Source organism: Daphnia carinata, chromosome 2 (genome assembly GCF_022539665.2).
Source record: "Daphnia carinata strain CSIRO-1 chromosome 2, CSIRO_AGI_Dcar_HiC_V3, whole genome shotgun sequence".
Lineage (NCBI taxonomy): Eukaryota > Metazoa > Arthropoda > Branchiopoda > Diplostraca > Daphniidae > Daphnia > Daphnia carinata.
The window spans coordinates 1,627,253-1,643,144 of record NC_081332.1 but is presented as its reverse complement, the minus strand read 5'-3'; the positions used below and the strand labels follow the sequence as shown (position 1 = coordinate 1,643,144).

Below are 15,892 nucleotides of genomic sequence, written 5' to 3'. Positions count from 1 at the left end.
TCAAACACTCTGTTAAAAAAAAATGAATAACTCGTTACTGTGGCCAATTCTTTGTGTTACGTGAATTACCACGTGAGCTAAACATCCGTTCTCCTTTACAGAATCAGCCTAAACATTTTTTTTTTCAGGGATTCCCCTGCTAACCCGCATACGATACATTTTTACAGCCAACTCTCTCGTCTTGGCAATTCCCCTTTCACTCACGTTCTCTAGCACCCACTAGATTTCAAGAGCACCGGTACCACTAAACTCCTGGCAACACGCGTGGTACAACTTTGCGACGACACTGTCAAGGAGATTGCTCACAAGAAAAAATGTACAGGGCAGGTCATGGATGTAAAATAGAAAAGAAGGACAAACAACCGCATTGGACTGCAGCAACTAGCTGCGCCCTCTGTAATCAATTCATTTTGAAATTGCTGAATAGCTAGTATGTAACCTTCGCAGTTGTATATGTAGGGCTACCGTCAGTAGCGATTCGCACGTTTCTAAGTATACCTCATCTAACCGGTTACTTTCTTTCATTTACCTCTGTTTATACCATCGAGGAATCGGTATAAAAGCCGGAGCGTTCAAACAGGTTCGACACAACTCCGTCTAAGAAGACAACACTCGCACAAGAGACCGTACCAGTTCTTCACACACGATGGCAGTTAATTTCAAAGTGCGTTTTATTATAATTGTTGCATATTTATGATGTAGTGTATGCATTCTACCTGTTTTATTTTTCTGTATTGTGAAGATCACTTTGTTTGTGGTTGTTTTGATGATCGTCGCTGTGGCGATGGCGACAAAAGTCAAATTATATTATGGCCACGGTGGTTATGGAGGATATGGCGGATATGGCTATCCATATGGAGGTATTTTTTTTGGTCGTTGTTTACTACAACAGAAACAATTGTTAACTTCAAAGTATACATATTCAATTATTAAATGTATCATGTGTATGGAAACTACAGGCTACGGCGCTGGATACAAACATGGCTATTACAGCGAATACGGCTATTGAGTTGCCTCTTGGTGAATGAATGCAACATTATAGTTTCTTTTTTTAACTCACGACATACTTATATTCATCATATGTCTATCCACATACCCAGCAGGCATGTAGATTACGTATTTAATACGAATAAACAAGGTAAAGCAATACTGTTAAACAGCTATGACTCAGTTCATTGAAGTAACGAAACACTGATGTTTTGTGAAATTGAAAAATTCCTATGTACCTAAAGATATTTGGAGCTTTGAAAAGGGATAAATTAAATTTACCGTAAGTATCTAAATACAAGGTAAATCGTGATTTTCAATAGCCGGAATACCAGCGTAGGACGGAAAGGTTCTGGTGTGTTTAACGATGGCCATCAGTAAGGCCACACACAGACAGGCGATCAAAATAAGCCCAAAGGCTGCAACCAATAACGAGGTGACGTGAGAGCCCGATTGCTTCACGTAGATGATATCCCTTGTTTCAAATCCAGTAGATTCTTCTAAATCTCCGTCGAAATCGTCCACAATCAGCAGCGCCGATTTGTCCGGCACGAAGAAAACAACCAAGTTGGAGACTTGCCCAGCCTTTCCGGCTTTGTCCACTGCTCGTAGTGTCACGTAATAAGGTCGTTCCTGATCAATATCGGATAGCAAGAAGATGGCCGTTTGCAATGAGCCAGCTTCGATGGGCTCGAGCGAACCGGCCACGAGATCATCTTCTTTGATGACGGAGCGCCTCTTGCGAACAGAAGATTCATCGTCAAAGTTTGAATTCATTACGTCGGCAGCGATGTCTGAATACTTCAGTTCGTAATAAGCAACTGCGCGTTCAAGATATCAAGCACAGTTATAAAGATTCGATCACGTAAAGGTAATGAATAAGAAAAATGTACCAGTGCCCGCATCGAGTTCGTCACCGGGAGCCGTCCATTTCAATTCGATCGTGATGTTTTTCTCTGTTTCATTAAGTAACATGACTGAAAGATCCCTGACTTCACCTGGTGGATAAGCGTCGTCACTTTGCACGGGAATCTCCACCTTGTATCACAACAAATTCATTGATTAAGTGATGGGTTCAAAATTCAATGAACAGCTAAAAAAATAAATAAACCTGAAATGATCCACCAGAAGCGATTCGAGTAAAACTGGTCATAGGAGTTCCTTCGTCGTTTTCATCGATTACATTACCTGCATATTAAAACCATTAACAAGGCAGTAAATCAAAATCTCTTGCATATCAAAAGGATACAGTATTCTTCTTACCGTGAAGCTGAGGGCTAGCAGAGCCAAAAAAGCCTAAAGCCTGAACAGTGTCGTTATTGCTGATCACCTGACATTTGAGCGTGTACCGACCCTTCTGCGTGGCGTTGGTGTAATACTTGGAATAAACACCATCATCGGCCTCAGTGTCGGCATTGACGCCATTGTCCAGCAGTTCCAAAACTTCCGACTCATTGTTGGGTTTCACCAAAAAAGCTCTTCCCAATTCAATTGGCAAATTGAATTTAAACATAAAAACAAAATACACTGACTATGAAAATTACTTGACTGTGGCTCCTGTTACTGGATACGATCCCTTCCACACCTCAGCGTGAATTTTAATTGGGTCCGTACAGACGTCTTTAATATCAGCTCCTAAACCCAGTAAAAATAACCCCAATAAATTATTTCGATTCATAAAACGTGATTAGAATGACGTTTTAACACACCGTTGGCTACCCAACATCTGGTGGTGATTGGCGTGCTTACGTCCGGATGCAGTTGAGTTGTAACGGTGACCTGTACCGATTTCGTTTGCGAGCTCTTTAACTTGACGTTCAGGGCCCATCTGCCGATCTACGAACCAATTAGATTTTTAACTTGGTCAAAAAAGAACAAGTAGCAATTTAATTACCATCGCCAAATCTACCGTAACCGAAGCTGTGGTCGTTTCATAATCGATCGTGTTGGTGACATTACCGTCAGGTGCGGTCAGTTCCATCGATTCCAAATTCGTCAGTTTCTCTAGATTGAAAATGCTCAGTTTCAAATTGCGACCGACCGTCGGATCAACATCGAAACCGCCATCGATGTCCGTTGTCGATTGGTCAGCAGAGACTGTTTGTTCGAACAATTTGAATTGCAAATCGCTGCTGTTGACACTCGATTGATACGTGCAAGCGCCCAAGAAAGCCTGTTGAAGGGCTTCGCTCGTATCATCGTCGTTAATGAAATAGCTTTTGCCATCGGTGATGTCGGCAAGGTGCTCAATGCCCTTATCCGCTTGTTTCCTGTTACATTTATGCGTGATTGACTTGTATTTTTTTTACTGTTGATTGGAATGAACGAACCCGAAGGCGATGCTGACGACACGGATGCCTGCTTGAACAATGTCCTGCTGTACGTCGGCAATGCTGAGATAACCTGGCGAATTTTTGCCATCGGTAACCAGGAGAATGATTCCGCTTTTTTCTGTATCATTCGGATTACTAAGCATCTGTCGGATAGAGAGGTTACAGCAAATATTACTTGGCACTTAAGTGTTAACGGTACCTGGACAGCGAGATCGAGGCCGCATCCGATACAAGTGGCAGAAAACAATTGATTGGGCACTTTCTCCATCATCTCTTGACGTGATTTCATGTCGGTGATGGTTTCCAGTTCGCTGACAACATGAGCCATAGAACTAAAGAAAAATTGTAATCATTAAACTTTGTTGCGTTACAACTTTCGAAAGACGAACCTGAACATAATCATTCCCAGTTTGCTTCCAGTGGGTAGATCGTATTTGATCCAGGAGCGCACAGATTCACCCAGTTTCTCGATACGATTCTAAAAAAACGTTTGTCAATCTCAGAAATAAACACATTCGATTTGAATAACTACTTACGCAGATTCTCATGCTGTCGGAAACGTCAGCCACTAGGACGAATCGCGACCCACTCGACCGAACGATGTTAAACTCTGTCGTCATTTGATCCAAATCGACTTGTTTAGTTCTATTGGTTGCCATGTGAAAGAAAAAGTTCGTGTTGTTTTTCTAAGTTCCACGCGGTAGTTCAATTTGAATAATTGATATATAAAAGAATTCAATTTTTACTTGTTATTCGCAAAGTCAGGGCTGCGCATAATGACCGTCCAAGTGCTGACACCTCCGCACATGGTATTGTGTTTTGTTGGGTTTTCCACTTTGTGCGCGTGTTGTTGGTCATCCTTGCAGAAATGAACCACCTGCCAATCAACTAGTCAATCAAATGTGTCCCTTTTTTAAAAATGAAGTTCAAAGCTTAATTAAATACCGAATCGAGTTGATGATAGGACATCAGAGATGTATCCGGCTTATAAAATTTGTTGAACGTGAATGTGCAATTCTTGTCGTAATTCTGCGTTTTAGGATCGATTTTGCACTTCGTTGAATTGTTACTAATGTCGCGAGTTGTGAAAACAGGCGGTTTATTACTGCACATATTGGGCACCGGGTCCTTCACGCCTTGCGTTCGATAGAAATATGGGTAATCGGTATCGCCAGGTGTCCCGTATTCGTCAAAAACGCCGTAGCGATAATGAGCCCATTCATGGACGAAGACCTTGCCTATTGTTTAAATAAAGATCAGAAATGCGTAATCAGCGTTGCTCAACATTTCATGAGGCAAAGCAAATTATAACATTTTTACATACCTGGTTTGCCGAACTGCAAATTGTTCGCATCTTCGTCAAGTGTGGCAACGTAGTTTGGAGTCAAGTGGATTTTTTCACCTGGATCGCCGCATTGGCCATTCTGTCGGGTGTATGGAACGTCTCCATGCATAGGATTGGGTGCGTCCACGATGACGTCAGCTGTCTAATCGCCGTGTGGCAACCACAAAACAAAGGCCTTTATTTGATTTCACACGAGATAAAAACACACACGCACACACACACAAAACGATGAATAATGACTGTATACGGACTTGGAACGTTTCCCAACTGCTCGTTGTTGCATTCACATTCTTCCACGATTGGGGAATGAGAATTTGGACACGTTTGAAATAGGCTCGATCAATCGTCGCCTTGTATAACACAGGAGATGCTTCTAAAATCATTTTCTAATTGCCATTAAAAAAAAAAAAAAAAAAGAATAAATGAATCAATCATTAACTGTATTAAATGATTGGTGAATACCTTGATGTTACTAATGATGATGTCGGATTGATCCTCAGGTACTGCGTCACTGATGGCGAACACCAAATCGACGTATTCATTGTCGACGAGACTCACTCGCGTAGAAGACGAACTTCCAATCCATCCTGTGCAATGAATGGCGAGCACGAGCGCAAACAATCGAGTCAATACAGTTCCGTCCATTCTTTAAGACTGGCGATTTCATTCGCAGTTGTGGTAATGGACTTGTCTTATTTAGGTTACATTCAGACGTGTTACAACAGAGTTCCTTATCTTGGCTGCATTTTGAACCCAAAGAGTGGTATAGCACTACATAGGGCAATCTTAACGAAAAAGGCGGCATACGTATTTGAAATCTTATCGATTTCATTTTCGCTGCTTGACGCCTTTTTTCGTTTGTTTCTTTGCCGTCCCCTCACCGCGGAGACAGCAACTATGCAACAACTGATAAAGTCAAATATTTGTGTACGTTGCACAAACAACCCACTCTTTTAACTGTAGAAGCGAAATGTAATCATTTGTAGATGTTGGAGTGCCTACATTAACAACATACTTGATATTTGATCCCCTAGAATTCGATAATATGTCTAACAAAGAGCTGATAGTAACCTTCAGCATAGCGTAAATATCACCCATTTTAAATGCATACCTTCATCAGCTTCCATTTGTTTCTTCCCTTAAAATGTACATTTAACTCAATCATAAATTATCGAGGGGGTTATACGAACACCGAGCTACGGTTTGGACTGGGTACCGGCCGCGCTGTACGACAGGTACTTCTTCCTGTGGATTAAATAGGCGATTGCAGCAATCAGTAGGAGGCCGAGCAAACTTCCCACGATGATGCCAATGATGGCTTTCGTCGATAGGCTCGACGCCGGCTCGTTCAGCGGGAATTGGGCGGACACAATGTTGGATGGCAAAGCGGCCTGTCCGCTGGCATCGATCGCTCTCAAAGCGATGTAGTACGTCCTCGTGTCTTCGCTTTTCATCATCACGACGAACGTAATGATCTGCTGCGATCCAGAGACCATCGGTTGCAACGAGCCGTTCACGACGTGCTCTTGTTGGACGAGTGTTGAATTGTTGGCCGAACCGAAATTCGTTCCACGGAGATCATCAAACACCGGAGAATATCGAATTTCGTAACTGGCGGCTAATGAAATAGTTAAAGGATTGTGTTGGATATTCAGAGATTGCTCGAACGTACCTGTTCCAGAATCCAAATCTTCACCGGGCGCTGTAAATTGGATGGTGGCCGTCATGTCGGGATTCGTTTGCACTTCTACGATGAACAGATCAGTTATTCTTGATGGTGGATAGATATCCGCACCCACTGCCGCTGATTGAGTTATCTGTTTGTGAATTTTCAAATGATTTCGTTTATGGAAATTTCGAAACGAAGATGTGGAATATGAAACCTTAAAGGAGCCGCCGCTTGCCATTCGCGTGAACGATCCCGTCATTCTAGATGTTGCTGATCTCTTTTGCCTGCTGCGGACAAATGTTCCATCATTGACGTACGCTGAACCGTCGTCCCAGACTTCGCATTCGACCGTGTAACGTCCGCCGGACGTGGCATTAACAAAGTAACGAGAATAAATGCCGTCATCGGCCAAAGTGTCTGCCGACACTCCGTTATCTAACAACTCAAGGATTTGAGATGGACCGGAAGGCATTTCAATATGCGCCCTAGCAATCAAAATTGATTTACATAAAAACGCGCATTTCTAATGATAAAGACATGTGTGCGTTACTTGACTTTGGCTCGAACTACGGCATTGGCACCTTGCATCACCTTAGCTAAAATCCTCACTGGACTCGCGTTGGTATTGCCGATCGTATTTCCTGCAATGAAATGACATCAAACATTTGAAAAAATCGAAAAAAAAAATTTGAATGATGATTTACCATCAGGGACGTAACATTCGGTCCTGATTGGTGCTGTTGTGGTTGACCTGGTCTGCGACGTTACGTGAACAGCCAACGAGTCCACGGTGGAACTACTCACCATCAAGGTGAAGTACCACGTTCCTACCTGATTAAATGGTAATAAATTATTTGCCTTCTCATTAACTTAACTGAGAGCTGTTATGTACTTCAGCCTCGGGTAGTTTGAACATGGCAACTTTCGCCACGTCATCGTAGACGAGTTGGGTGTAAACAGTTCCATTAGGTGACTTCAAAATGAAGGATTTCAGATGGCTTTTTTGCGTGTAATCAATGCGGAAAATGAAATTGCGGCCGACTGTCGAGTCAACAGAAAAACGGTCGTTGATTGTACCCCCCGCCACATTCTGGTACTGCCGATTCAATAGCTGAAAAAAATCAAATGATGAGTTTAAAGAAGAAGAGCCACTTTGAGTTGTGTGTACCAAGACGACGATCTGATCGGCAGACACGGCCGGCTGATATGTGAGAGATCCAACAAAGGCATCGTTTAATCCTTGGCTGGGATCATTATCATCGATGAAATAGCTCTTGCCGTTAGTCTTGTCCGCCAAGTCTTCAATTTTATCTTCGGCCGTCCTCCTGTACACAAAATTCATCATTTCCGATTTATTTATTGAATTTAATGAGAAGATTGTGATAAAAGATCTACCCGAATGCGATGGAAACGACTCTAGCGCCTGACCGGACCACTTCCGATAGAACTTCGTAAATGAACGGCCTGTCCGTTTCCTCTCCGTCAGTTAAAAGTATTATAACACCTCCTGGACCTCCTGGTCTTAGAAGCTTTAAAACAAAAACAATTGATCAAAATATGAAATCACCTGATTGTTTAATTTTTTAAGTTTTGTCACGATGGAATTAAGTGCTTACTTCCAAGGCTTTTTGCAAGCCACACCCGATACAAGTGGCACCAACCGCGTTGACGGGTAACCGGGCGATAAGCGCCTCACGACTTGCGTCACCCGTAATTTCGACCATTGGACTGGTTATCGTCGCTTTGTTTCTATTTAAAATGTGATTTTAAAATGGTTTTATTAAATTAAGAAAGTAGAATGTTTCAATCATTCTTACGAAAATTGAACCAAGCCGAGTTTACTGCCATCGGAAATGTCGTATTTGATCCAACGCCGGGAAGATTCGTACAACCTAATGATTCGTTTCTGTCAAAGGTATTTGATGCCAAAAAATAATTTAAAAGAGTTTTTAGGGTGAAGAAATGAGGATCTACTCACGTGATCGTTCATGCTGCCTGATGTGTCGGCGACGAGAACAAATCGCGAACCGCTGGACCGCACAATCTGGAACGTTGGTTCTAAAAAGAGGATGTCGCTCGGTGGATTGCTACGTCAAAATCAAATTAAAGGTTTAATTAAATGTACATAAAGTGCAATTATCGTTTTGGTTACAAACTTGTTCATGGCGAAATCCGGATGTCTCGTGATGACCGTCCAGACACTATACGATCCGCACATGGCGTTGTGTTTGTTTGGGGCTGCAAAAACGTGAGCAAGGTCCTGATCGTCCTCACAGAAATCCACTACCTTGATCAGAGAAAAATAAATGTTCATTATTTAAACTTCTCGGATGAGCATAGTTCAATTGAAAGTTACCGAATCAATCGAGTAATCAGACATGAGGGATGAATCCGGGACAAATTGAGGTAGAAGATTGTAAATGCAATTGCCATTATAGACACCAGTGGTTGGATCAATTCGACACGGTCCTTGAGTAACAACATCCCTTATTTGAATAAATTAAAAAAGAAAGTTTAATGTCTCGCATTTTACCGTAACGAACACAATTATGTACGTACTTGGTAGTGAAAATGGGTGGTTTATTGGTGCACAAATTAGGTAGAATTTCTTCAGAATTCGGCGGTTTGTAGAACAACGGGTACTTCTTATCATTTTGATGACCGAACTCGTCAAACACGCCGTAACGTAAATGGGACCACTCGTGAACAAACACTTTTTCTGTGTACAATCAAAACGCTTAAGTTACATGACTTCTTTAAGAGTGTTGACACACTCACCTGGCGGGCCGAAGACGGACGTGTTGTTAGCATCGGTCAGAGTACGGAGATAGTCGGGAGTGAGATGAATGTACTCCCCCGGCTGGCCACATCCGCCCGACTGGATAGTGTAGGGTTTATCACCGTGAACTAATGCCGCTGGTGCCACACGTACATCAGCCTCCTATAAAAACGAATTGAATTTAAAAAAAAAAATGGATACTTCAAATCGTAATAAATGATAAACGCATTATACGGAATAGGTCTCCCATGTGCTGAGGTTTGATCGAACGTTGCTCCAAGATTCCGGAACGAGGATACGAACATCTTTGAAATAGGCTCGTTTCTTCGTAGCTCGGTACAACACACTCGATGCCCTACGTATCATCAACTGATCAAATACAAAAATAGCGAAATGAGATTACTTGTAAAACATTGCAAAAAAAAAATGAGCAACCTGAATATTCTGCAAGATGGTTTCAGACCACGTATTGGGAACATCAGGCGATATAGCCACCACGATATTGGAATAGGCATTTTGATTCAAAGAGATGCTGGTAAAATGAGCTGGATCCACGTTGAAAATGAGAATCGATAACAAAACGATGGAAACACAACAACGAGTTATCATTTTTTGAAACTTGGGATGTTGCTAAGATGCGAACGATCGAACTATTTTTTAAGGACTAGTTTTGAAAACGTTAAATTGCTCAGAGTTATATCTATTAGACGCCTACGTTCAGCACCTTACTTCCGAGTGCAGTCCACCTTTACACCTGGTCGATTACCGGAAGAAAACGTCATGTCCGTTTGTCAAATTCTCTCGTTCTCGTGACACTTTTAGCAATGCTTTCAGACCGATAAAACGATGAACTTTGTTTCTTTTCTTAAATAACACAACGCGTGTTTTAACTCTCACAATGGTTGGTTACCTACCTTTCGACTAAAGATAGGTACGCCTCTAACTATTAGATTTTTTTCTTATCAGAGTTTCCTTTAGACTGGAGTGGGCTTATCTTATCAGTAGCTGAATAACTTCAATGTTGTTACCTGAATCGGACAAACAGCGAAGATATGGCGAGAAGAGCTGCTATCGACACCTCACGTACAGTCGGATATCCTGTTGTGTTTGTTCATCTGCTGATACGATTAAGACATATTTTAAGTCAACACAGCCATTAAAACAAACATCTCGAACACTTCAACCAATGGTAATCATGACGACACTGTTGAGACGAATATGATAATTAAAAAATGTCATTTACTTACCGAATTTGACTGCAACGAGTCAACATAGAAAACACTCGAAAGATTCATTAATGAGAATGGTAACATCAAACAGCATGCTATACTTAAACGTGTTGCTGAACCACCAACCCATTTTACGACTAACGTGGTACCTACCACTCGGCCGTCAGACTGAAGACTGACTACGATGCAGATGACAGGCTATATCTGCCACATCACATCCAAGGTGTTTGATCCTTGTCTTACGGGGTTGTCAATACAAATTAATGCTATCCTGGCCCGAGGCGGATCGACGGCCCGAGGCTCTCCGCCTTTAACTGTACAGGTATGCGGTATTCACCCGTCCATCCGTAGTCCTCGTTCAAGACATGATACTTCCATCGGGACATTGATCGACATTTGTCTGTTCTGTTTTTTATGATTGAACTTAAAACTTGAATTATTTGGAAATACAATTAACTCTCATCGTTGGGGCGAAATATATATTTCGCAAAGTGTTCAATTGTCTTTATGATGTAACGCTAATACATCGTTGCAGCTGCGCAAATACAGGAGAACACAGTGGCTTTGGTATCACATAGTTTTATTCAATATTATAATTTTAAATAGATATCTCTTTGACATAAGTATTTCAGAACGTATCGGGCTCAGTAGTAGCGGGCAACGTTGGTAGAAGTTGTGTAGACTGCGTCGGTTGCGGGGGCGGTGAAGGTCTCTGGTTCGGAGTAAGTACCGGAAGATGCGGCAGGTGGGGTGACCGAAGCCGAGGTGGATACAGTAGCTGAGGAGGCAGGGAGAGGTGAACACCGGTGCGGATAAGTACGGGAGTTAGCACCTGGAACCGTGACAGATGAAGAGGTGAAAACACGAGCAGGAGCAGCAGGAGCAGCAGGAGCGGTAACAACTGGGACGGAGTAAGTACGAGATGATACAGCTGGAGCAGTGACAACTTGAGAGCTGATAGTTACCTTAAACACAGCGTAAACATCATTAGCCCATCACGCAATCATCCATTTTCAATGCGCACCTCTTTCAACTTCCATTTATTACCTTCCGTCAAACGTACACATTTAACTCAATCATAAATTATAGAAGAGGATATACGAACAGCGAGCTAAGGTTTGGACTGGGTATCGGCCGCTTTGTACGACAGGTACTTCTTCCTGTGGACTAAATAGGGGATTGCAGCAATTAGTAGAAGGCCGAGCAAACATCCCACGATGATGCCAATGATGGCTATCGTCGATAGGCTCGAAGCCGATTCATTCAGCGGGAATTGGGCGGTCACAATGTTTGATGGCAATGCGGCCTGTCCGCTGGCATCGGTCGCTCTCAGAGCGATGTAGTACGTCCTCGTGTCTTCGCTTTTCATCATCACGACGAACGTAATGATCTGCTGCGATCCAGAGACCATCGGTTGCAACGATCCGTTCACGACGTGCTCCTGTTGGACGAGTGTTGAACTGTTGGCCGAATCGAAATTCGTCTCACGGAGATCATCAAAAACCGGAGAATATCGAATTTCGTAACTGGCGGCTAACGAAAAAAAGATAAATGATTGTGTTGGATATTCAGAGATTGAGCTGTCGTACCTGTTCCAGAATCCAAATCTTCACCAGGCGCTGTAAATTGAATGGTGGCCGTCATGTCGGGATTCGTTCGCACTTCTACGATGAACAGATCAGTTATTCTTGATGGTGGATAGATATCCGCACCCACTGCCGCTGATTGAGTTATCTGTTTGTGAATTTTCAACGATTTCATTCATGGAAATTTCAAAACGAAGATGTGGAATATGAAACCTTGAAGGAGCCACCGCTTGCCCTTCGCGTGAACGCTCCAGTCATTCTAGATGTTGTCGATCTCTTTTGCCTGTGGCGGACAAACGTTCCATCATTAACGTACGCTGAGTCGTCGTCCCAGACCTCGCATTCGACCGTGTAACGTCCGCCAGATGTTGCACCGACAAAAAAACGAGAATAAATGCCGTCATCCGCCAAAGTGTCTGCCGACACTCCGTTATCTAACAATTCAAGGATTTGAGATTGACCTGATGGCATTTCAATATGCGCCCTAGCAATCAAAATTGAGTTACATAAAATTCGCATTTCAAATGATTAAGGACTGTGTGTTACTTGACTTTGGCTTGAACTACGGCATTGGAATCTTGCATCACCTTGGCTAAAATCCTCACTGGACTCGCTTTGGCATTGTCGAACGTATCTCCTGTAATGAAATAAAATGAAACATTTGAAAAATCGAAAAGAAAAGTTTAGTTTGAATGATGATTTACCATCAAGGACGGAACACTCGGTTTTGATTGGTGCTATTGTGGTCGACCTGGTCTGCGACGTTACCTGAACAGCCAATGATTCCATGATGGAACTACTGACCGTCAAAGTGAAGTACCACGTCCCTACCTGATTAAATGGTAATAAATTAACGATTTCTCATTAACTTAACTGAGAGCTGTTATGTACTTCAGCCTCTGGTAGTTTGAACATGGCAACCTTCACCCCATCATCGTACGCAAATTGGGTGTAAACAGTTCCATTAGGTGACTTCAAACTGAAGGATTTCAGATGGCTTTTTTGCGTGTAATCAACGCGGAATATTAAATTACGGCCGACCGTCGAGTCAACCGAGAAATGATCGTTGATTGCATCACCCGCCACATTCTGGTACTGCCGATTCAATAGCTGAAAAATAAAACGGTTAGTTTAAAGATGAAGAATAGCCAAATTTGAATTATGTGTACCGTGACGATGATCTGATAGGCAGACACGGCCGGCTGATATGTGAGAGATCCAACAAAGGCATCGTTTAATCCTTGGCTGGGATCATTATCATCGATGAAATAGCTCTTGCCGTTAGTCTTGTCCGCCAAGTTTTCAATTTTATCTTCGGCCGTCCTCCTGCACTCACAAAATCACCATTACGGATTTATTTATTGAATTTTATGTGAAGCTTTGCGATAATAGAAACCCGAATGCGATGGAAACGACTCTAGCGCTGGATCGGACCAATTCCGGTAGAACGTTGGAAATGAACGGCTTGTCCGTTTCCTCTCCGTCAGTTAAAAGTAAGATAACACCTCCTGGACCTCCTGGTGCTAGAAGCTTTAAAACAAAAACAATTTATCAAATTATATCGCTTGATTTTTTCCGTTTTGACGCAAACGGATTAAGCGCTTACTTCCAAGGCTTTTAACAAGCCACACCCGATACAAGTTGCACCAACCGCGTTGACGGGTAACGGGGCGATAAGCGCCTCGCGACTTGCGTCACCGTTTATTTCAACTATTGGACTGGTTACTATCGCATTGTGCCTATTAAAAACGTAATTTTTTACTTTTTTATAGTACATTAAGAGCGCAGAATAGTTGATCATTCTTACGAAAATTGAACCAAGCCGAGTTTACTGCCATCGGAAATGTCGTATTTGATCCAACGCCGGGAAGTTTCGTACAACCTAAGGATTCGGCTCTGTCAAATGTATTTAATAGCAAAGAATAACACAACATAGTCTATTAGCTTGAATAAATGAGGATCTACTCACGTAATTGTTCATGCTGCCCGACGTATCGGCGACGAGAACAAATCGCGAGCCGCCGGACCGCACAATTTGGAACGTGGGTTCTATGGAGAGGATGTCGCTCGGTGGATTGCTACGTCCAAATCAATTTAAGAGGCTTAATTGATGTACATAACGTGTGTTATCGTTTTGGTTACAAACTTGTTCATGGCGAAATCCGGATGTCTCGTGATGACCGCCCAGACGCTACGCGATCCGCACATGGCGTTGTGTTTGTTTGGGGCTTTAAAAGCGTGTGCCAGGTCCTGATCGTTCTCACAGAAATCCACTACCTTGATGAAAGGAAAAAAAATGTTAATTATTTAAACTCTAGGATGAGAGCAGTTCAATTGAAAGTTACCGAATCAACCGAGTAATCAGACATGAGGGACGTATCTGGTACAAATTGAGGTAGAAGATTGTAAACGCAATCACTATTGTAGACACCGGTGGTTGGGTCGATTCGACACGGTCCTTGTGTAACAACATCCCTAATTTGAGCAAATTTTAAAATAAAGTTTAACGTCTCGCATTTTCTAACGTGACACCATTTTAGGATGCACGTACTTGGTGGTGAAAATGGGCTGTTTATTGGTGCACAAATTAGGTAGAATTTCTTCAGAATTCGGCGGTTTGTAGAACAACGGGAGCTTCTTATCATTTTGATGACCGAACTCATCAAACACGCCGTAACGTAAATGGGACCACTCGTGAACAAACACTTTTTCTGTGTACAATCAAAACGCTTAAGTTATAAGACTTCTTTACGAGTATTGACACATTTACCTGGCGGGCCGAAAACGGACGTGTTGTTAGCATTGGTCAGGGTGCGGAGATAGTCCGGAGTGAGATGAATGTACTCCCCCGGCTGGCCACATCCGCCTGACTGGATAGTGTAGGGTTTATCACCGTGAACTAATGCCGCTGGTGCCACACGCACATCAGCCTCCTATAAAAACGAATTGAATTTGTAGAAAATAGATACGTCAAATCGTAATCAATGATAGATGCATTATACGGAATAGGTCTCCCATGTGCTAATGTTAGATTGAACGTTGCTCCACGATTCTGGAATCAGGATACGAACATCTTTGAAATAGGCTCGTTTCTTCGTAGCTCGGTACAACACACTCGATGCCCTACGTATCATCAACTGGTCACATACAAACAATAGCGAAATGAGATTAATTGCGCTCATAACGTGTGTAAAACAAGTGCAAAAAAATGGCCAACCTGAATATTCTGCAAGATTGTTTCAGACCACGTATTGGGAACATCCGGCGATATAGCCACTACGATATTGGAATAGGCATTTTGGTTCAAAGAGATGGTGGTAGAATGAGTTGGATCCACATTGAAAATGAGAATCGTTAACAATACGATGCAAACACAACGAGTTATCATTTTCTGAAACTTAGGTTGTTACTAAGATGCGAACGATCGAACTTTTTCGTAATGACTAGTTTTGAAAACGTAAAATTGTACGAGTTATACACATCAGACGCCTACGTCCAGCACCTTACGTCCTAGTGTAGACCACCCTAACACCTGGGCGATTACGGAAGATAACGTCATATTCGCTTGTCAAATTCTCTCGTCCTCTGGACACTTTTTAGCAATGCTTTCAGGTTGATAAAAACAATGAACTTTGCTTCTTTTCTTAAATAACACAACGTGTGTTTTCAATCTGCCAATGGTTGGTTGCCTACCTTACGACTAAAGAAAGGTACGCCTCAAACCCAATAAGATTTGTCCTTATCCGAGAGTATCGGGGATTTTTTTTTACTGACCTGAGGGGGCTTATCTTATCAGTGATCTTCAATCGTAATCTTCAATCTTGTTACCTGAAGCGGAAAAACAGCGAAGATATGGCGAGACGATCTGCTATCTACACGTCAACGTACAGTCGGATCTCCTGTTGTGTTTGTTCATCTGCTGATATAATTAAGCCATGCTTTAAGTCAATACTGCCATTAAAAC

At 42.4% G+C, this 15,892-nt stretch overlaps 3 protein-coding genes across 4 annotated transcripts; all 3 read right to left on the bottom strand.

Moving 5' to 3' along the window:
- Positions 1-926: 926 nt before the first annotated feature.
- On the bottom strand, positions 927-5,345 carry LOC130686032 (calcium-activated chloride channel regulator 4-like). Its single transcript, XM_057509327.2, has 16 exons — positions 5,128-5,345; positions 4,917-5,051; positions 4,645-4,807; positions 4,266-4,558; positions 4,067-4,197; positions 3,857-3,965; positions 3,710-3,798; positions 3,520-3,652; positions 3,318-3,463; positions 2,882-3,257; positions 2,697-2,823; positions 2,532-2,622; positions 2,251-2,465; positions 2,099-2,175; positions 1,881-2,025; positions 927-1,808 (listed from the first exon to the last, which is right to left on the bottom strand). Exons 1-16 carry the CDS (start codon positions 5,308-5,310, stop codon positions 1,279-1,281), a joined length of 2,943 nt encoding a protein of 980 aa, XP_057365310.1. The 5' UTR covers positions 5,311-5,345; the 3' UTR covers positions 927-1,278.
- A 335-nt stretch (positions 5,346-5,680) lies between these two features.
- Positions 5,681-10,199, bottom strand: LOC130686030 (calcium-activated chloride channel regulator 1-like). Of its 2 annotated transcripts, XM_057509325.2 has the most exons (18): positions 10,142-10,199; positions 9,549-9,658; positions 9,348-9,482; positions 9,113-9,275; positions 8,894-9,053; positions 8,691-8,820; positions 8,491-8,621; positions 8,313-8,421; positions 8,152-8,240; positions 7,951-8,083; positions 7,730-7,863; positions 7,503-7,659; positions 7,227-7,445; positions 7,039-7,165; positions 6,885-6,975; positions 6,549-6,819; positions 6,338-6,482; positions 5,682-6,283 (listed from the first exon to the last, which is right to left on the bottom strand). In XM_057509325.2, the coding sequence occupies exons 3-18, from the start codon at positions 9,477-9,479 to the stop codon at positions 5,862-5,864; spliced, it is 2,613 nt and encodes an 870-aa protein (XP_057365308.1). In that variant the 5' UTR covers positions 9,480-9,482; positions 9,549-9,658; positions 10,142-10,199; the 3' UTR covers positions 5,682-5,861. The 2 variants fall into 2 exon arrangements, with proteins under 2 accessions (XP_057365307.1, XP_057365308.1); XM_057509324.2 differs by lacking the exon at positions 10,142-10,199 and having other exon boundaries at positions 5,681-6,283; positions 9,549-9,755.
- A 1,186-nt stretch (positions 10,200-11,385) lies between these two features.
- Positions 11,386-15,500, bottom strand: LOC130686031 (calcium-activated chloride channel regulator 1-like). The gene is made up of 17 exons (XM_057509326.2): positions 15,146-15,500; positions 14,931-15,065; positions 14,699-14,861; positions 14,480-14,639; positions 14,274-14,403; positions 14,075-14,205; positions 13,898-14,006; positions 13,736-13,824; positions 13,535-13,667; positions 13,325-13,458; positions 13,098-13,254; positions 12,820-13,038; positions 12,633-12,759; positions 12,475-12,565; positions 12,142-12,412; positions 11,932-12,076; positions 11,386-11,875 (listed from the first exon to the last, which is right to left on the bottom strand). Exons 1-17 carry the CDS (start codon positions 15,314-15,316, stop codon positions 11,454-11,456), a joined length of 2,787 nt encoding a protein of 928 aa, XP_057365309.1. The 5' UTR covers positions 15,317-15,500; the 3' UTR covers positions 11,386-11,453.
- Between the last annotated feature and the right edge of the window lie 392 nt (positions 15,501-15,892).

Bases quoted from the DNA above. Each gene is read 5' to 3' on its own strand.
- LOC130686030 (XM_057509324.2), bottom strand. From the start codon at position 9,722: ATGATAACTCGTTGTTGTGTTTCCATCGTTTTGTTATCGATTCTCATT. The intron at 9,054-9,112 runs GTGAGTGTGTCA...GATTGTACACAG, and splicing joins GTCCGTCTTCGGCCCGCCAG to AAAAAGTGTTTGTTCACGAG. The intron at 6,284-6,337 runs GTACGTTCGAGC...CTATTTCATTAG, and splicing joins AGATTTGGATTCTGGAACAG to CCGCCAGTTACGAAATTCGA.
- LOC130686032 (XM_057509327.2), bottom strand. From the start codon at position 5,310: ATGGACGGAACTGTATTGACTCGATTGTTTGCGCTCGTGCTCGCCATT. The intron at 3,464-3,519 runs GTACCGTTAACA...TCTATCCGACAG, and splicing joins GCCTCGATCTCGCTGTCCAG to ATGCTTAGTAATCCGAATGA. The intron at 2,176-2,250 runs GTAAGAAGAATA...TTTAATATGCAG, and splicing joins TGCTAGCCCTCAGCTTCACG to GTAATGTAATCGATGAAAAC.
- LOC130686031 (XM_057509326.2), bottom strand. From the start codon at position 15,316: ATGATAACTCGTTGTGTTTGCATCGTATTGTTAACGATTCTCATTTTC. The intron at 14,206-14,273 runs GTAACTTTCAAT...CCTTTCATCAAG, and splicing joins CTGATTACTCGGTTGATTCG to GTAGTGGATTTCTGTGAGAA. The intron at 13,459-13,534 runs GTAAGCGCTTAA...TTTGTTTTAAAG, and splicing joins GCTTGTTAAAAGCCTTGGAA to CTTCTAGCACCAGGAGGTCC.